Below are 20,957 nucleotides of genomic sequence, written 5' to 3'. Positions count from 1 at the left end.
GTAAAAATTGAATAACAAGAATTGGCAGAAAGAAAAAGAAGACGAAAACAAGTTTAATGGAAGAAAGTTTTGAACTAGGCATTAGAGGAGTTACTTCCATGAATTGCTGTGACGTGGGGAGAATTTTATGTGCACATAAAGGCATGGAGATGGCATGGTTAAGTTGACATGGCAAAAATAAAATAAATGCAGGTGATCGTGATTAGAATTGAGTAGCTCTACCAGAATATAGAAATAAATGAAGGAAATATGGGCTGATGATTAGGGTATAAAGAAATATCCTGATTGCTAGAAATAACTTGGTACTGTGGATAAGCATATTTTTCTTGCAAAGATTTATCAAAGACCTATAAATGCTATTTGCCCTTCTTTCAAATACAACCCAGAAATTACTCCCCACACCCAGAAATAAATACATTGAAAAGCTATGTTAATGTGGTCTGGAAGTTAGACACATGGAAATCTAAATTTGGAAATATTTATACTAGTATTTATACCAATCCAGATAAAATGAGAACTTCTGGTACTATTTTGATATTTCACAGATAAGCTCTTTCTCTTTCTGTTTCTTACACAGTCAAGACATGAAGGGCTAAATTTTCCTCTAGAAAAATCCATTTCAGCTTTTACAAGCAGCATAAAATTTGAAATATCACAAGGAATCCCTCTTTGGCTGGCTAAAGAAATTTGTGAGAAATAGAAACAGCTCTAGATAAGCATCTAACTCTTCAGGTGCCATTCAAACATACCTTAGATACATAGTCTTTTGACATTTATTTAAAACTGAATTTCTGGGACTCAGAGTGGGTAGATGAATGAAAGGGAAAAACAGAGGTTTTTTCTTCCAGTTAATCTTTTGCAGCTCCCTATTTAAATTGAGTTAAGGGGGATTCTGGCAAAATCCCAATATAAAAATCTTCTAGGAAGATCAGGGTTGCAAATTAGTCATGCTCAAAAAATGGGCATCAGGCAATTTCTTAAAATTATGCAGCTGTTAATGAAGGGTTATTTTAAAATACACACATGTAATTCTTTTATTAAAACTCAAGGCAGAGCATTTTGATATATATTTTAAGTTATGCAAATATACACATGACTAAAATATGTAACAAACATATACATACTCAGATGCACACAAACTCCAGATGTGCCATTTTTCATTGTGGGTTGTGTCTTCCATAAGGGAAAAAGGCATATTAATCATTTCTTTTACTGCTAAGGGGATGGGTGCTGCTCTCATATTTCAGAAAGGGGCTGGAAAGTGAGGGAAGCCAAACTTTTTCCTATTTAAGGCCAAAGCACAGGAATCTCAGTGGCTGAGTTTTATGACGGGCCCGGTGCTGAAGGGCAGGGAACAACTGATGGTGCTACTCTGACCTGCTTTTCTTTTCTCCTTTTTGCACAAAGAGTCTCATGTCTGACATTTAGACATGATGAGCTTTGTGCAAAAGGGGACCTGGTTACTTTTCGCTCTGCTTCATCCCACTGTTATTTTGGCACAACAGGAAGGTGAGTAGGTATTGCTTTCAAGAAACTTCATGGGGTTTTTGTTTTTACTTCTCCTTACAAATAGGTAGAAAGGGGAAATCTGTCTCAAAATGCTAATTTTGTCTGTCAGCTCCCAGCTGTGAAATGTAGAACTGACCAGGATGGTGCCTTTTATATTTGCTTAAAGAGAATATTGTCATTTCTGTATTTAAAAGTTCTCCAGTCGTTGAAGATAAAGATGTTCTTGTACTAACTTGTTTTCATGTTAACGGTACTGGAAACTCTTTAAATGGCTTTAAAAAGTTTCCCTCCTGGATTGTTAACATCTTGGAATGCTTCCCTAAGCAATCTGGAAGTTATTGGTCTCTTGTAATACTTTTATGCTCTCCTTTGTATGCTGGGTTCTTTGTCAGGATAGAGTATTAAGCATTGTTTACCCAGTAAGATAAGATAATTAAAAAGTAGCATGCTTTAAGTATAGTCTACAGAGAAATATTATATATTATTAGAATCACCAAATATATTTCTGTAAGATAGCAACAGTATCTTCAGTGTTCTTTAAACAGGTTCAAACTGCAAAGTTTCATCATTTCTATTTTTTTGGGGGGGTTTCAAGCACTTACATAGTCGATTAACATGTATTTGCTAATACTTTATTGTTAAGAGTCTAGTGTTTTTGCATGTTCTTCATTTTAACTGCTTTTATGTTAATAAGGAGAAGATTTATGAAAATATTTTCAATAGAATGTTTGACTTTTCTGCAAACAAGGTAAAGACGCTAGTGCTGTTTGACTTCAAAAAGTTGATTTGCTCTATATTCTAATAAGTGCAAGCAGTGATTTTCATGTTCTAATTTCCTCGAAGCCATGTTTAGTTCATTATTTCATTCTGTGAAAACGTGTCTTTTAATTTTTATGTTTCTCAGAGTCATGAAAATATCTGACATAGTAGAATTAAAATTTTCGTACAAATGTCTTTAAGTGCTAAATTTGAAGATGCTAGAAGTCTCTACATTTCTACACATAATAAAAAACTTAACATTTAAGCCTATTGCTTTGGTGAACTGTGTCTGAAAACAGCTTTTCAATTTTAATATCATGCCTTTAATGTCCTCACAGGTTGTATATGTAAGTTGGGGGACACACCCAATGATCTCGCTTCAGTTACATTCAGCCATGGTCACAAAAGAAAAGAAACATCCATATTCTTTGTTTCCTTTATTTCTTCTCCTCCTTTTTCCTCTTCTCCCTTCCTTTCTCCACCCCTTTTGGCCTCTTTCCACCTCCCCCTTGTCTTCCCTTCACTTGTCACCCCACCCCCTTCCTAGGCAAGCCCATGTCTCCTCTTCCCTCTCCTCTTTCTCTGTCACTCTCTCCCTCATCCCCAAGTGTCCTCCATGTGCCTCCATCTTTTTTCTCTCTTCCTTTCTCCTGTCTTCTCTGCCTTTCCTTCCCTTGCATTCTCAACTCTCTTTCCTCCCTCCTCTCTTTCCCTCCCCATTCTATCCTCCCAGAAGATGTCACAATTCCCAGTTCTAGGCTAAAATACCAAATGACTTCTACCACATCCCCCCACCTCAATCAAATCTTTTACCTTTTTAAAAATTCTTAACTTCTCCTAATTTCCAGGGGGAAAAAAAAATCACAAAGTTCTCATTTACTGGAAAGACTACAAAACTTTTGCATTTAGTTCAAAAGAGTGACAAAATATTTGTGGTTGCTTGGTGGTTACAATCTTTTATAATCATTATGGCTATTTTTCTTCTCATTCCCACTTTAGAGGGGGAAAAGTGTTTAATACCTACAGTATCTTTATATCACATAAGTTCTTGTCATTTTCCCTTTAGTTTCAAAATATAATAAATAGTCATGAAATTTTGCTTTTAGGCTTAAAAGAACTTGAAAAAGATTTTGTTCAGCTTACTGTTTTCATTTGTCATGAAAAAAAATTGTTTTAAAATAGGATATCTTATTTTTCTTACAGGTTTTAAAAAAAATCTTTCTGATAGATTAGCTATAGGAAGGTTATAGGAGGTGGTTGAATGTTCAAGACATTGAGAATACTCATATATAGTTCTGGAGTATGGGTTTCTTATAAATGTCCTGAGAAACAGAATAGCCCTAGTAAACACTAACTTCTAGTTGACTCACACAAATTTTCTGGAACGTAAAACAGGTCCTTACAAAATTTTTGTCTTTTTACAAATCTGTGAAAGCTCTATTTAATTCACATGTTTTCTTGAACCAGTGGAGAAATGTGATCTGTTTTATATTTCCTGTAGTTTATAAACACGCCAAGTTTTAAGTATTGATACAAAGACTCGCCACCTAGTGGCTGACAGTTACCATTTGCATACTAATGCCAACATAAATTTTACACAGCTGTATTCCATAACCTTATAATGATATTTTAAAATAGTACTTGTGAATTTTAAATATTAAATACTACTTTGCTAAGAAAATAGGTATGTTACTGATAAAATATTGTCAAGCACACATACTCACACACAAACACATGGTAATAATATTCAAAGACAGGAAATGGACTTGACTGTTATGGCCATTTTCAAAATTCAGTATATAACTTTACACATATAACATATAACTATTTTTGTGAATATTTGTAAAGTTTCTCATTTTTTAAAAATATTTGACATAAGTATTTTAGTTATAGCTTATTAGTTGGTAAATAAAAGGATTAAAAATTATTACTTCTATTGATTCATTAGGGCAGGGAGATAAACTTTTATTTTAATTCAAAGTGTTTTAATGTTTCAGCTTATATTTTGTTACTCTGATAATTCCACTGTGATAATGAATTGTGAGCATTTAATTGTTTTAGAATTAAAGTCCACTGTAAATGGACTCAGAGAATCAGTTCTTTACCACAGGTAAAGAAGAGTCTATTTTGTTATGCTTATTTCCATTATGCTTTAAGAGGGGATTTGTAACTGATGAAGCTTGTTCAAGTTTTCTGGTTTATGTTGCCCTTAAAATGAAACATGCCAAACTATTGAAAAAATGTAGCATAAAATCACTAGAAACAATTGTACTTTTAAAAGGAAAGAATACATAATTGGTCAGGTAAATCAGTGTCAGTCATATAACATAGATTCAGTGGTTTAGCTAAGATTACACACTAGGAAATAACTAGGGGTTAAGACTAGAACAAAAGTTCTGTTAAATCTTAGGTAATTAAAGGATACAAAACAAGCATGTAATCCAGGGTATCTGAATTTTCTTGTTTTTTAACTGTCGTTCATAGGAGATGGTAAAAAATTGTATATTGTCCTAGAAAATACATGAGTTAATGCACTTCTAAGGTTAAAAAAAAGATAATTTTTTTCTGTTTAACACTTTGAATTATTAAGTCTACTTTTAAAATAGGAGCCTCCTTTATAATTTAACCAGAAATTATCTTCAGTTCTGTAAAAATATAAATTTCAAGTAAATAAAGTACTGATACAAAATTTTGTGTTTTTCATTCATGATACCTTGCATTTTCTTCCCATCTCTGGAGTATTCATCATCAGATGACCTAAATGCCTATAAGTAAACAGATTCTGACTAAATTCTGAAATTAAACATCTCTATTATAAGAGAAAAGAGCAAAGCCAGGGAAACAATTCTGGTAAAGAAAGAAAGACTTGTGGTTATGTGCTTTTTACTAATTCAGATTCTTGGGTTGATGTCTTATCTACAGGCTCATTATAAAAAATCAAGAACTGTTGGATGTGAGTTTTCCAGGAGTAGAGTTGAAATTAAAAACCCTCACGAAAGTCCCTGTTCCACACCTAGAGTTGCATGCAAGACTTTTGAGTAGTCACTCAGGGAGAAGAGCGCCATCTACTGAAACCCCATGGTTTCCACTGTGGCTGACTGGCGCAGAGTTCAAAGATTATGCAGCTCAGTTCTTTCATTTTGTAACATCAAATGATATCACCACCTTGAAGTGATTAAAGTGGATTGCTTAAGAGTTAAAGTTTTAAAGATGAAAGATGTTATTGCCTTTGCTGGACATGAAGAACATTTGTAAAGTTTCCAGGTCTACAATAACTTTCTGGAAACGTCTCAGAGGGCTGTTTCTTGTAAAACAGCTTTCCTTAGAAAAAAGTGCAGTGCTCTTGTTTTTCACATTGAAAAGAAAAAAAAAAGGAGAGGGGTAGTGTGGTATAACAAATATCTAGAGTTTTCAAACGGGAAACTTGGCCTGTTTCATGTCATGATGACAACGGAAAAAAACGAGATAGCAAGTCTTACACAAATCATTTGTTAACTGCAGCTTAGGAAGTTACATTAACCACTAGAATTTCTGTCTGCGCCTAATGAAAACACAGCAGAAATGGATTCCTTTCAGATTAACTAATACAACCCTTGTATTTTCCATGACTGAGGTCAAGAACTGCCATTAAAATGTAATCTTAGTGAACAAAATGAAAAGTTCAAAGAAGAGAGCAAAACTTAGTGTTCCCCAAAGATGTAAAAACTGAAGATAAAGGATCCAGAACCTATTAAAAGTTATATTTGCTTTGGAAAGTCAGATTAAGAAAGTATTGCTTCAGCAAAATGGCATTTATTTTTTCAAAACTTTGTTTTCTATAATATTTGGTGTGGAGGAGAGCAAACAGGGACTGTTTCTCAAGTTAATTAAAATCAGAGAAACTCTGTGGAGCTGCCTGATACGTTCATCTATGTCCACATACAGAAGGGAATCTCTTAATGAAGTTAGAAGTTCATTAATATGACTCATTTAGTTACTATATGTGCTGCCACTCAATCTTAGACATCCTAAATATATATATTTTTCTGCATAAATACATAAGCCTTATCTGTTCATTGTTGTTGCTGCAGATAGGATCCTGGTTTTCTGTATCTAGTAAAACATATGCTGAGTTCCCAGTGCCAGTTAATCCTGTTGGTGGTCTGGATGTCATTAGGGTGGTCTTGGAGATTAAACTCTTTTTCATAAGTTCAGAAGAAAATAAACAACAGTATTCAATTCCAGATGTTGTCTTCTTGTTTTGAGGCCAGATTGAAAAGATTTTCTGCAGAAAAATGTTATTCCTTTAAAAAAATAGAAAAGAAAACCCTGCTTTTTTACATTCTAATTTCAAATTTGCTGAACTTAGAAATTATAATGGGACAGAGCCTATGCTGCCCTTGAAACTACAGAAAGGGAATAGAATGTAGTAGCTAAGAATATCAGATTTAGAGATAACCTTTCCTAGGTTCAAATCGTAGCTTCACCTCTTACCATATAACCTTGGGGAAATCACTTCCTGTCTGTGTATCTCCGCTTCCCTATCTGTAAAATGAGTATTATGATGGCACCCACCTCCGCAGGCTTGTGGGAAGTTTAAGTAGGATAGATATGCAACACATATAGAACAGTGCCAGCAACACAGGAAAGACAGACACAAACTCTGCCTAGTATGAGTTTTACTAACACTGGAAAATAAAATTACTGTAAGGAAGGTGAAATTAAAATACTTCATAATTCAGTGATAAGGAAAGTAAAGAATAGCATTTTGGTTATCAGACATAAAATTTAAAGATGTTTGCCAACTGTAATTATATAAGTAGAATATGTTTTCTTCAGTATTCTTATAATTTGTCACTAATCAGATTATATTATAATGCAATGGCTGATTGTTAGATATATGATACTTTTAATTCTAATTCTTTAATTATTTTTATTTTTCACAGGAGAAAATCTTAAAGGAAATTTCTAATTGGAGACATAAAAATCATATATCTATAAGGAATAAAACAAGAAAACATCTAGAAATGATTCATAAAATTTCTTGGTCTTTGGTTTTTTTGTAGGGGATAAGAATAAGAAGACTCTACCTTGTCCATGCAAAAACCGCTTTAAAATTGAAATTATCCATCTACCTAGGTCTACAGATATTTCTTTCAGTCCTTTTTGTTAACTCATCTAACATATTTTAACATATTCTGATTAATAATAGCAGCCAAAACATATTTAATAAAAATGTATGTTTTCCAAACATTAGTATAATTTAAAAGCCAAATATATTTCAATTGAAAACTATATGAATTCCTTTTGTTCACACTTACAAAATATTCAGCTTTCTACAGTAACAGGAAAATGTTATGACAATTTGCATATCACATCTGTTATTTTTAGATTTTCAGGTTAAAGAACACATTTTCTCTGAGAAAGATTCAGTAAAAAGGGAAGAGGAAAAAAAACTAAACCTGCCACTCAAGCTAAATTAACAATTTGATTGGATGCTTCAAGGCATATAATTTTTATTCCAAAACTAGAATTAAGACAAAGATAACTTACAGTGTATTATAGTTTAGTCACAAGAGTAAAATTTTATCAAATCAGCATAAATTTACATGAAGAATGGAAACCAAAACAACAAAATGAAACTTTTAAGAACATCTGAAAATATAAGATTATGTTACTCAATTTTATTTTTCTCTAAAATTCCAAAGAGCTAGAAAATTAAAGAGGCAAAGAAGGGATTATGTCATACACTAGTTTCATTTTGTTAAATAACTTAGATGATGATTTAGTCTAATGCATTGTTGTGTGATCACAAAGAATTTATTTCAGGACTGCTTTTTGTACTCAGAAACAGGAAGTGACATGAGAGATGGGGTTTAAAATTAGTTATACATTGGAACAGGGAGACTTAGTTTAAGCAGTAACAACAAAGGAGGGAATTGGAAAATCTACTATTTGTGCAGTAGTAAAAATGAGATTATTTGCCTTTTCTTTAACATATTTGCAAAAGTATGTAACATTTCTTTTCATCAAAGCTTTTCTGAATTTAGATATCTAGAAAAGAAGGGAATAACATGAGATGACTATTGTTTCTGAATTCCATTTTCTATTTTATTTCTAAACACTGCAAGTGGCTAACTAGAGCATTTTATTCCTTTTAAAAACAAAACATTTTTTTTTCCTTGACTCTGGCATGATTTTCTCACATACAACTAGGCTATGGTCCTAAAACTGAGGACTGTGAGACATTTGTGTAAGAGGTTTAGCTTCTAACAGAACATACTGCCAACCATATTTGGTCATACCCAAAACAAAAAGTTAAAGGGAACTGCATAAAATTCTCTGTTCTTTCAACAAGGGTGACTGAGATAGAACAGTAAAGAAAAGTCTGACATTCAGGTGCAAGTTTCTATAGGAACTGACTTCAGGAGAGCCAAATTTCTTTCAAATGGATTAGAGATAAATTATGGCAATAAATAGAAGAGTATTAATTCTTACTTTTCAACCATTCCAACTTTCTTCTTTTATTTAGAACAAATCATATTTTTTTAAAAGTACACCAAATTAACTCAATCTTTATATTGAGACCTTTATGTTATAAAAAGCATAACACACATGTATGACTCCAAATAAAATTTGAAAACAAAAAACTAAATAATTTCCATTTATGTAACATTGGGCTTAACCCCAATTCTAACAAATTCATTTACAAATTTAAATATCAATATTATGCTTATTTGTTTACTGGTTTGCAGAGGGAATGGAAAATACTGTGTTCTAGGTTTGATGATACCTTCAATGAGACACAAACATAGGAGTATGAATACATAAGGGAAATTTTTTATGTTAATTTTAAGGCAGATTATAAACATAGGAAGAGAAGATATTAAAAATACGAGATGCTTGACCCTAGCTCTGTCATCTTCATTTGTCTTTAATACATCATCAGTATCCAGCACCTAATTTTTATAACACAGGCCCTATGTTAAATACAGAAAGATATTCTTGACCCAGAGGCAAAGCGCTAAAAAAATTGTTAGTATAAACTGATGGTGTGTTTTTTTCTTCCCTAGCTTTATTGAAGTGTAAGTGACAAATAAAATTGTATATATTTAAGGTGTACTTCTCTGATAGCTCAGTTGATAAAGAATCCGCTTGCAGTGAAAGATAACCCTGTTCAATTCCTGGGTCGGGAAGATCCTCTGGAGAAGGAGTAGGCTACCAGTTCCAGTATTCTTGGGCTTCCCTTGTGGCTCAGCCGGTAAAGAATCTGCCTGCAATGCAGGAGACCTGGGTTCAATCCCTGGGTTGGGAAGATGCCCTGAAGAAGGAAAAGGTTACCTACTCCAGTATTCTGACCTGGAGAATATCATGGATTGTATAGTCCATGGGGTCCCGAAGAGTCGGGCAACTTTCACTGAACAACTTTCACTTTCAAGGTTACAACATGATGAGTTGATATATATACACATTGTGAAATGATTACCACAATCAAGTCAACTAATACATCCAGCATCTCACATAGTTTCCTTTGTGTGTATGCGTGGTTAAAACACTTAAAATCTACTCTTTTACCAAATTTCAAACACACAACACAATATTGCTACCTGTAGCCAATGTTCTGTACACTAATGATATTTTCAAAGAAGCTGAGAAGCCTGAGAGCCATATTATTAATGAGAAAAATCTTGAACTAAAACCAGTCTGTTGAAACACTCCATATAATGCTAATTTAAAGAAGGTTTTTAAATAATTCATATAAGAAAAGGGAGCCACTGTAAACATTGAAGAGTGTATTTCATGCAATTTTATTAAACAATCTTTCATCTCATCAAAACTTTCAGACCTTTTCTGAAAACCAGTGAGCTTAGTTCTAAGTATAAGATGTCAGTTCTTCTTAGCAAAAAACTTTAATGTCTGGATCCTTACAGTTCATAAAATAATATGAAAAAAGATTGCACTTCTCTTAAGCATGTCTTTCAAAACACCATTTTGATAGGCCTACTTCATTCACATTAGGTAAGCATTCTGGCATTCAGCTTTTATGCTCACAAAGTATAAAGGAATGCTCCTTTAAAGCCGAGACAATATTTCTTTCCAATGTTCTCATCTGTTTCAAACATGGAGGAGAAACTAAAATAACTTTTTAAAATAAACAAATTCTTTCTTGCCTACTTAAAATTGCAATGAAGAAAATCATGCTTTCTTTTATTAGCTGTAAATCACATAGGGTAATTATAACATGTAAGAATGGACTTTTAAACCTCTTGAATCCATCAAAGGTGTAGCACAAGATCATTAAAGTTGTATGTATACACACAGATGGAAATGAGAAATGGAGGGATCCTGTACAGTCCATAGTTTCTAAAATTCTACTTTTTTTTCTAAATTTTTACTGAGTCAGTTAAACCTCTAAACCCAAATATTGGGTTGGTCAAAAAGTTCATTCAGGTTTTTCCATAACATTTCATGGGAAAAACACAAACAAATGTTTTGGCCAACCCTATATTTAACATTAATTCAGGTATGGAGAAGGTACAAAAATGGGAACTTGGAAAGGTTTGCTTCATGTCTGTATGTAGTATCTAGAAAGAAAAATCTAGGACTCTCCCAAAGGCTTTTAGGCCATAAGGCACCAAAAAGTGTATTCAAACTACTTGCCTTCTCCCAAGCAGGCCTCTTTCAGCAGGCGTTTTAAAGATTATGGCTCTGAGAAAATAAAATTTCACTGTTTCACAAAAACACAAATACTGAACAAGTATGTGATTCGTTTGCAAAAATTTTTGCAGATATTTAGTAACTTCTGATTTATTTACTCAGTTACTGGCAAGTTATCATAGTAGCCCTCAAAAGCTAAAGTTGTATTCAACCACAATTCAGAACCACTGCTTTAAAAATTGAGACCAGTTTTTAGTTTGGCAACCCTTAAGCCGATTCATTGTTAATAGCCACTGAAATTTCAGTACCCTACATATAATTAGGAAACAAGTCTAAAATTTTGGTCAAAGTGAATTTTTGACCATTTTAAGCCACAAATACACATGGTCATGATTCATATTTTTCCCTATTATTTTAACATATTCCTTGCCAATTTTTGTTTAAAAAAAATTTAGTGATTTGGAGACCACTTTACATCCATATGGGATATACAATATATTGTAGCATATCATATTAGTGCCCAACAGAGCTAACAGTGATAGTCAATACATACAATGAGACTTCTTGAGGTTTTCCCAGGAATCTGGAAGAGTTTTATGTTGCCAAGAGTAGCTCAGTTTTCCCCTGAATTTCTCAACTAGGTTAATAAAATCCAGAAAGTCTTCAGAGTTAGTGACAGAACCATCTTTATAGTTTAATGCTTCCATCTATAGCTAAAGCAAAGAATAGCAATTAGAAAAACTTCTTTTCAATTGCACAATTAATACATAAATGCTTAAGTGAGCATGGGATTTCCACTGGTGTTAAATTCTTACTACAAGCAAAATTAAAATATCTACTGGCCCTAAGGCAGTTTTATCTTGGTGTGCTAGTTTGATGTTAATAAACAGATGTGGTATTTTAATTATTACTACATAATTAAGACTACTTAGCAAATTATGTAGGGAGAACATAATATTCTTGGTAGTTTAATTTTTGGATTTTTTTTAATGTGAAATATCACACCATCTCTCTCCTATTTTCCAGCTGTTGACGGAGGATGCTCCCATCTCGGTCAGTCTTATGCAGATAGAGATGTATGGAAACCAGAACCGTGCCAAATATGCGTCTGTGACTCAGGATCCGTTCTCTGTGATGACATAATATGTGACGACCAAGAATTAGACTGCCCCAACCCTGAAATCCCGTTTGGAGAATGTTGTGCAGTTTGCCCACAGCCTCCAACAGCTGTGAGTTGAAAGAAAATCTGTATATATTCATGATTCTTATTTAAACACATGAGTAGTTCCTATGTCATAGGAGCCAGAAAGGAAATGAAGGTAATATCTGGCAGTCAAATGGGCATTACCAGTAAAAGGTGAACCTTCCTATTTAAAACCAGGGGTTAGATATGATTTAGGGTAAGAAATTGGGACATATTTGATGGAAAATTTTTTCTGTGTTTAATCTATATCTTTTCCATTTATTAGCCCACTCGCCCTCCTAATGGTCAAGGACCTCAAGGCCCCAAGGGAGATCCAGTAAGTAAACAGTGAAAGGAAATTAGTTCATTGATGAGTTTGTTTTTTTTTTCCTTCTAATAACCTTTCTATATTTGAACTTTCATCATTTATACATTTCCTTTAGTATCACATATTTAAATGATAACACATGAGAGCTCAAACTGAGAATCCATAATTGTGCATGTAAGCATTTGATCTCCCAAACTTTGTCTAATGTCTTCACTTCTCTTGTCAGTTTGAAAAATAAAATAGAGGTCAATATACAAAGGAATAAATTACACAGAAATGATTTACATCGTTTGTTTAAAAATGTATAGATTCCCAAGAAAACATATCACATATATTGATTTCTTATAAGCACAGAAGCTACAATTTGATAATGATTCTAAATCACCAAGACTTTTCAGTGTTTTCTTTATTTTTATCTCTAATTTTTAGGGTCCTCCTGGTATTCCTGGGCGAAATGGCGATCCTGGTCCTCCAGGATCACCAGGCTCCCCAGGTTCTCCCGGCCCTCCTGGAATCTGTGAATCATGTCCTACTGGTGCCCAGGTAATACATTCTGGGACTAAAAGATCACCCATTTAAAACTATCTGCTTCATTTTCTCTTCTTTAGTCTATATTACATCTCACTTTTGTGGCATCCCTATATCTATTCTCTGATTTTATGTGTTTATCAAATTGTTATTTAGTGCTTATGTTTGTGCTAGGCACTGTCCTGTTTTATAAGTAAATTCACTTTCTCCATAATTCTAATGCCATTGCTACTATATCTTTACAAAATTTCCCAACTTCTCAGCAGGCATATAATATATGCACTATGTTTGAGAAATGAGCAATCAACTACCCAGAGAATTAACCCTGAGAATTTAGGAAGTGCTGCAGCTTGTTCCCCTTGTAATCCTCCTGGTAAACCCTCTGAAAGTCTGTACCAAAAGCAGTTAAGGAGTTATGAACACTCCTTAATGACTTCAGGTCAAAAGGATTATGCAAGACTATGCAAATACTCTTGCCCAGGCTTCAGAGCACATCCTGCTCCTCTAGAAAAGCATGGCAACCCACTATCTCTGTATGTAAACTCTACATGTAACTCTGCATGTAAACAAATAAATAAATAAGACAATGTTTCTGCTGCATGGAATTAGGAAGAATTAGAAAACACATACACAAATCACTGTAGGTTGGGGAAAAAAAGATTAAAAAAAAAATCAACAGGAGACAAAGGATAGAGTCTAGCTTATTCTTATCATACTAACAAACAGAATCCGTTGCTAGGCCAAGAATTCAAAATAAAATAGTCTCCAAAACAATCCAATAAAAATATAAACCTGTCCATTATTCTTCCTCTTGTTTTCTATGGGGATGTCTATTTTTTTGGTGAATCTGTTAGGCATTAACCAAAAACTGGAGATATAAATTTTACTTGTATCAGTAATTTTGGACAAGTAATTTGACATCTTCATTTTTTCTGCTCAAAATGAGAGTCAGGTTATTTGATCTCAAGGCCTTAATCTATGATCCTATGTTTCCAAAGCTGTGGATATCACTTAGAAATGATATGCTTGGTTAAAGCATATAAAAACAAATTATTTAGAAACAAATTGCTTACAGTTAGTTGAAAAAAATTTGCATTGCATAGACAAGTATTTCTGTAGGACATCTAATATCTAAAGTTACAGAGAGAATGAGCAAGATAATTAAATCATACATACACTCTCTGGCATGCAGAAAACTTTCTATCAATGAATAGATGTTGCATGCATTTCTACTAAATGCTTTTGCGAAGAACTATGATCTATATAGCAACATGATCTTATCTATCTGGTCTCTTTGCTACAGAACTATTCTCCCCAGTACGAAGCATATGATGTCAAGTCTGGAGTAGTAGGAGGAGGAATCGCAGGCTATCCTGGGCCAGCTGTATGTACAATTGTTTGTCAGCATTTCTGAGAATTATTTAGCCTTCTGTTCTGTTAAACCTTGAATGGTTGTTCTTCTAGTAACACAGTATTACAGCAGAATTGTACAAAATAGCTTATTTTTGTTAAGGCTGGGAAAGAAAATGGTAGGTTTACCATGATCCTTCTATCCGAATTCATTTTTTTCTTCACTGACTCATTTCACACCTGTTTTGCCGTTCCTTCCTTCTTTACACAACCAGGGGGCACACCTGCCTTCATGCTTAGGTCTTACACACTATTTCCCAATTTTAACCAAATTTTGTTATTTTTTGCTTCCACTTTTCTTCTTTTTCAACCTGAGTTGTTCAGAATCTTCTTTTAATCTTTGTTCATTATTTAAATGCTGCTATCTAGATGACAATCCACAGGATAACAATCCATTATCACAATTCATCTCACTTCCAATCCTGAAATCAAATAACAAATGTTTCCAGAATTTATCAAGTCATTAAGTTCATCTACTGTAAGTGGTAGCAATTTACACTGTACCCAAAGGGTTTTCTTCCATGTAAATGACCTAGAGTTTTGATAGAAGAAAATAGCATAAAAGCATTGAAACGTGGGCATGCGTGCTTGAGGCGTGGTGTCCCATGTAAATGATCCTTTTTTTAAGAACAGCTCTTAGAAGGAACAGTACCAGGGAAGGTAATCATTTTACTGCCAGAAACAGGTAACTCTGTAAATGAGACATGGAGCTGGATTGCCAGGGATCATGGAGGATTGCTGCCCAGATCATTGAACCCCATATTTCTAAAGCTTCTAAAACCAGAAAGTATAAAACTTCAGCTATTAGATCTAAATGATAAGTTACAGAAAGACGCTTAGTAGGCAAAAAGTAAAAAGACAATTTTTAAGTTTTAGAGCCTGGGTTTTATTTTTATTTTTTGTATCTTTTAAAACCAGAATGGTAATTGCATTAACTATGTAAATGTCAGTATCTCGTGTTTCTCAGCTATATTCACATTATGGATCCTATTTTTCAGTCAGACATACTGTTTTTACTAAAAAACAAGCAAACAAAAAAAGCTAAAAAAATCTAATACTTATATTTTTAATTACAAGATAAAATTTAAGAACTCATTTTCTAAATTTATTATCAGTATTTATAAATAGTATGCTAGAAAACTGAAGATTTTTCATTTAATCTGTATTTATGAACAAGGACAAATCATTTATAATTATAATTTATTGTTGCCCCAGGTACAGTGAGTCTTACATACACATCTAAATCTTCATATCAACACAACTCAATGATATTGGGTTAATTTACATCATTATTTTTAGAAACTTGTGTTTATAGTATGCAGATTAATATTTTTCCACATTGAGTTGGGCTGCCAGGCAAAAGTGTTCTTCTTTACCAGCTCTAGCATCATCTTAATGTTGCCGAGATTCTCATAGCATTTTATGTAGATTTTTCCAGATTTGAAATGCCCCTTTTGGAGAACTCAGGTTAATGTTTTATAACATTTACCTATAATTTTTATTCACTCTGAGAGAATTTCATTTAAAATGAAGTTTTGTGATGAGATTTTCACTTAACATTAATAAAATAAATTATATCTATGAATAGTTACTGCATAATGAGGTATGTTGTTCTCATTTTTAAAGATGTCAGTATCATTCCAAACAGGGGAATCTCTGATGCCTGGATAAAGTGTGTTTCAGAAGCATTTGTTTTGTATTTATCCTTTGAATTCGTGTTACAGGGTCCTCCTGGCCCACCCGGACCCCCTGGCACATCTGGCCATCCTGGTGCCCCTGTAAGTATAGCCATCCGTGGCGATTTCTTTCTTATGAATATTATATGAGTCAAGTTAATACAGATCTTGCTGTAATTTTGCTATTCCAGCAAACATAATCCCAGTTAAGTACAGAAGTAGCAACCAAGCAACTATCACTCCTTTAAAGACGGAATTTCATGCTTAGTTCCTTTCCACCAACTGTTAGCACTTAAAAGTTTGGCAAAATTAAATCATTTTGTTAATTTGCATGTCATATGGCTTCAAGTCTGAAACAATGCAGTTTCAATAGAATTAAGTGTGTAAAATGGAATAAATGGGCGATTCTGACCTGAAAATTTTTGGTTTCCATCTTTACAAACTGGAATAGAATTCACTGACTACATTCACAAATTCTGATTTCATACTATTTTCAAGATGTAAATGAATCATATGAAATTAAGTCAGTGTAAAAATATTTACATATTATTTATTCTATCCACTAGGGCGCTCCAGGATACCAAGGTCCCCCCGGTGAACCTGGGCAAGCTGGTCCGGCAGTAAGTAACATTTATAGCTATACTTAATAAATTGACAGTTTTAGATAGAAACCACCTTTATATTCTAAAACATAACCTACAAAATATTTATCAAATTTATTTAAAATAATAAGCTGTACTTTTAGGATTGTTTAACTGGTTCCAAAGATCTTCTGGACTCAGTCATTTCAATATCTTAGAGACACTATTTTAATCTAGGAATTTCTTGGCTAATTAGCCACCACAACAGTCCACTTCCTAGTATGAATACAACTCCTCTTTCTGTTAAATATAGATTAATTAATCTATTAATTAGTTCACCTATGTGTCTACTTTCTTGAAATATAATTTGTAAACTTAATTTTGTTGTGAAAGTCCACCAAGAAAACATGCTGTGTAAATAAGATGAAGTTAGTTTGAATTAATATTTCAAAATACCTGTATATTTAAAAGTTCAATATCTCAAAAATGTAGAAGTGTATTTGGGTTATATATATATGATGTATTTTTATATATATATATATAATTATATATATATATAAATATATATAAAACACAGATACATGGCACTCTTAATTTTCCTTAAAAATAAGTTTAATAAACAGTAATAATTGGATTTAATATAGGTAACCTATTAACTCAAGGTGTCATTTTCATAATGAGACACACAGAGTATTTTCTAAAAGGATTTTTTTCTAGGAATATTCCTAATTATAATAATAAATTGATTGTAACAGAAAAATCTACAGATGTATTTGTTTTTTATTTCCTTTTTTCAGGGTCCTCCAGGACCTCCTGGTGCTATAGGTCCATCTGGCCCTGCTGGAAAAGATGTAAGTTTTTAAGAAATGCATGGGGATGCAGTACAATTCAAGCTGGAATGTTCTAAATAATATATACCATGTTCTAGAATCTCAAAGAAAAACCTTACTCCAAAATTTGTTACTATCTTAATAACATTTAAGCTCATGTTAATCTCTGAATATCTATGCTCTATTTGTATAGGTATATATACCATTTTTAAAATTCGAAACTAACAAAACCCCTCATCCCATGAATTTATCACTTAACTAGAGATGTTTCTTCTCTTTGTCTCTTGTAATAAAGAAATCAGTATCAGTGCTTTATGAACTCAAAAACTTAAAAAACACCATTAATATTATTCTATTCTCTTTTTCCTTTTAATTTCCAATGGCAAATTCTTCCCACTGGGTTGAGAGTTGGTCATATATTTGTTTGGTGTGATGCCTGAATTTTTGATGAGCTTATGTCAAGGTGGGAGAAACACGCCTCATTCCTTTTGCTGAGGAATCTTTTCTCACAACCATATGTTTAGCCTAACCGTGTTCATGAATCTTCAGTGAGAGAAATACAAAGTAATCAGTTCACTAACTGGCTGCAGTGAGTTTTCTCTTACACAAGCTCCCATATATTTTCTCCTCCATCTAGGGGGAATCAGGAAGACCCGGACGACCTGGAGAGCGAGGATTTCCTGGCCCTCCTGTAAGTCTTCAGTATAGAATGAGTTAGTTGGAGTAATCACAATGGTCTTCAGTTGAAATTGTATGATTAAATTATACTTTAAAATAGAAGACACTGGATTGTGAGTCTATTTGAAAATTCATTAATATCTTTTTTATTCCTTTTTTTAGGGTATGAAAGGCCCAGCTGGTATGCCTGGATTCCCTGGTATGAAAGGACATAGAGTAAGTACAGTTTCTAAATTAACTCTTAAGTTGTTCCATTTGGCTATGTTTATTTACCTAGCCAACTTTATTGGGCAATTGAGTATGTGTCAAAAATGACTAATTCCAACTAGTTGTTTGTGTTTTCATTTTCTAAATCTATCAACTTTGTTGACCAAATCAACTACTTATTTTACATAAATCAATAAAGCTGAACTTAAGTACACAGAAAATATTTGTAAAAGAATAAGTGTCTCATTGCCACTGTCAGAAAAGATGAAAATAAATTATTGATAACTATTCTTAGTCAATATGATTTACAGTTCAAATCAAATGACTTTATTCTAGGCAAAATATTAGGTAGTGCCAAACAACTAGATGGAAATTCTATCAACTTCATAGAAATAAAATTTATGACACAGATATTTGCTACTCTACAGTGAAGGCAACTTCCTAACTGAACTAAATTGTACTTTCTAATTAGATCACTTTTTTTTTTTTTACTGTAAAATCAATGTCTCAGTTCTTTAGTGCACTTAACAGAGTTTTAAATCATTTATGTCAGTGTTGAAAAGAGTGCTATGTGCTAAAGCTAGCTATAAAAATTTAATGTAAAGTTTTTAACTATTCTGAATTGTTAACAGGTCTTAATATTTTTACTACTTTTTTATATTTCATAGGGCTTTGATGGACGAAATGGAGAGAAAGGCGAAACTGGTGCTCCTGGATTAAAGGTAAATCACAACAAACTCACATTTTGATAAATAAATTTATTTAAATGTTATAGCTATATTTAAGGTTTATATTTTAGGGTTTGGATTTTTCTAAAACCTACCTGGGTTTTGCATTTTAGGAGCTAAATAATAGGGAGATATAACTGAGATGTTCTATTAAAGCTTCCATGAAAGCTGATAACTTAAACTGTCTAGATTAGAAATGACTAAGTATCCCCAAGTAACACGTTGACTTCTTCTGTTTAGTCTTCAAGTTTTTAAAATGAAAAAAATGAGATTTACAGTATATAAGATTGCTACAAAATTTGATATTGCTTAATGTAATCTTTTTCTTCGGTTCCATATGTTTTTTATAACATACTGTGTTGAAAAAATTATAAATTTTTTTCCTGTTACACAAAATGGTGACATATGTTACATGTTCCTAGGGGGAAAATGGCGTTCCAGGTGAAAATGGAGCTCCTGGACCCATGGTAATTATGTTTCTTATCATACAATTTTCAACTTTATTATTAACTTCCATCTAATGCAGAACTTGCCTCCCTGCTTCCCCAGCCATTCTTACACATGTCTAGTTGAAAGTAAGACCACACTTCTAATTTTATCCTCTAGGGTCCAAGAGGGGCTCCTGGTGAGAGAGGACGGCCAGGACTTCCTGGAGCCGCAGTGAGTATTCCTACTGTCATTACACAATTGCAATCTGAGTCACAGATAAGCATCTCGGTTAGTTTTCAGGCTGTGACAACCTGCAAAAAACTTTTTATAAAGTTGCATTTAAAGTCACCTCCATAATTAGCAATAATTATAAGCAAACAAATAAGCATTTTATAGTTTAACTGGTGAGGATTTTTTAATGTATTAACTTGCATTCAGTTCTTAAAACAGAATCCAAATTTTCTACATCAGATCATTGCTGTGCATATCAGATTTTTTAACAATTTGCCTTTTTAAGTATATCATTAAGCAGATTTTAATACACTAGAAGAAAAATCAACTCAGTTGCATCAGACTTTTAGTTAAAATATCACTTCACTTGTGAGCAGCCTTTCAGAAAGAGGAAGATGTTTGAGACCAAATTCTCTTTTTAGGGGGCTCGAGGTAATGATGGAGCTCGAGGAAGTGATGGACAACCGGTAAGCAACTTTTTGTCGAACCCTGATGTGCTTAGTGTAAGGAGAGATTATGGGATTGGATATTGGGATAATATGGATTGTACACCTAAAACTCAACATTTTTCATAAATATCTGATTCAAACTGACACTAATCCCATAAGCAAAATCTAGAAACAATTAATCTGAAAACTCTAAGTCCATTAACAAAATTCTGATGCTCCTTATTATACTTGGCCAGTTGCTAACATCTGTATGGTGCTTAACAATGTTAGTTACGGGCTAATATTGGATATGGGACAGTTATAAGAGTCTTGCAAAGATAGATAATAATGCTATCTCTATTTTACAAATGACATTTCAAGGCTAAGCAACCTATACAAAGTCACAGAATTCATGGCATAAATGGTGGGGAAAGGGGGATCAAATTTTTCATTTTATTCTGCCATATTGTTTCTCCATATAATAGTCATCTCTGATGATAATACTGTTTTTATCTGTACAGTTTTCCTCTGTACTGTGTATGTACCCATTCATTATTTACCAGTGGTATGAGTTTTCCTTTACTTAAGAGATCTTGAAATGTTTTTTTCATTTTTTAGGGCCCCCCTGGTCCTCCTGGAACTGCAGGATTCCCTGGTTCCCCTGGTGCTAAGGTAAGCATGTATTTCCATAGAAGAATGTAAAATATATCTTGAAGACTTTATAAAATCATTGGATTGCTTCTTGGAAATGATTTTTTAATAGTCACATGGATTTCTTTGATTTATATGGATGTTTGAAGCCCTGTCTTTGACTC

At 33.1% G+C, this 20,957-nt stretch overlaps 1 protein-coding gene across 2 annotated transcripts in view; it reads left to right on the top strand.

Annotated features, from left to right (window-relative positions):
* The first annotated feature begins 819 nt into the window (after positions 1 to 819).
* COL3A1 (collagen type III alpha 1 chain) overlaps positions 820 to 20,957 on the top strand; it is a 40,174-nt gene continuing 20,036 nt past the window's right edge. Inside the window, exons 1-15 of one of the 2 annotated variants that reach the window (XM_061433162.1) lie at positions 820 to 1,509; positions 11,932 to 12,134; positions 12,375 to 12,425; positions 12,846 to 12,959; positions 14,248 to 14,328; positions 16,079 to 16,132; positions 16,597 to 16,650; positions 17,409 to 17,462; positions 18,079 to 18,132; positions 18,282 to 18,335; positions 18,995 to 19,048; positions 19,477 to 19,521; positions 19,661 to 19,714; positions 20,137 to 20,181; positions 20,761 to 20,814. In XM_061433162.1, the coding sequence (XP_061289146.1) occupies positions 1,431 to 1,509; positions 11,932 to 12,134; positions 12,375 to 12,425; positions 12,846 to 12,959; positions 14,248 to 14,328; positions 16,079 to 16,132; positions 16,597 to 16,650; positions 17,409 to 17,462; positions 18,079 to 18,132; positions 18,282 to 18,335; positions 18,995 to 19,048; positions 19,477 to 19,521; positions 19,661 to 19,714; positions 20,137 to 20,181; positions 20,761 to 20,814 (1,050 nt within the window). In that variant the 5' untranslated portion in view covers positions 820 to 1,430. The remainder of the gene's footprint in view (positions 1,510 to 11,931; positions 12,135 to 12,374; positions 12,426 to 12,845; positions 12,960 to 14,247; positions 14,329 to 16,078; positions 16,133 to 16,596; positions 16,651 to 17,408; positions 17,463 to 18,078; positions 18,133 to 18,281; positions 18,336 to 18,994; positions 19,049 to 19,476; positions 19,522 to 19,660; positions 19,715 to 20,136; positions 20,182 to 20,760; positions 20,815 to 20,957) is intronic. The other variant, XM_061433172.1, reaches the window with a different exon arrangement.

This window comes from Bos javanicus, chromosome 2 (genome assembly GCF_032452875.1).
Source record: "Bos javanicus breed banteng chromosome 2, ARS-OSU_banteng_1.0, whole genome shotgun sequence".
In the NCBI taxonomy this organism is placed as follows: domain Eukaryota; kingdom Metazoa; phylum Chordata; class Mammalia; order Artiodactyla; family Bovidae; genus Bos; species Bos javanicus.
Note: the sequence above shows the minus strand (reverse complement) of the source record. Positions and strands in the feature narration are given on the sequence as shown.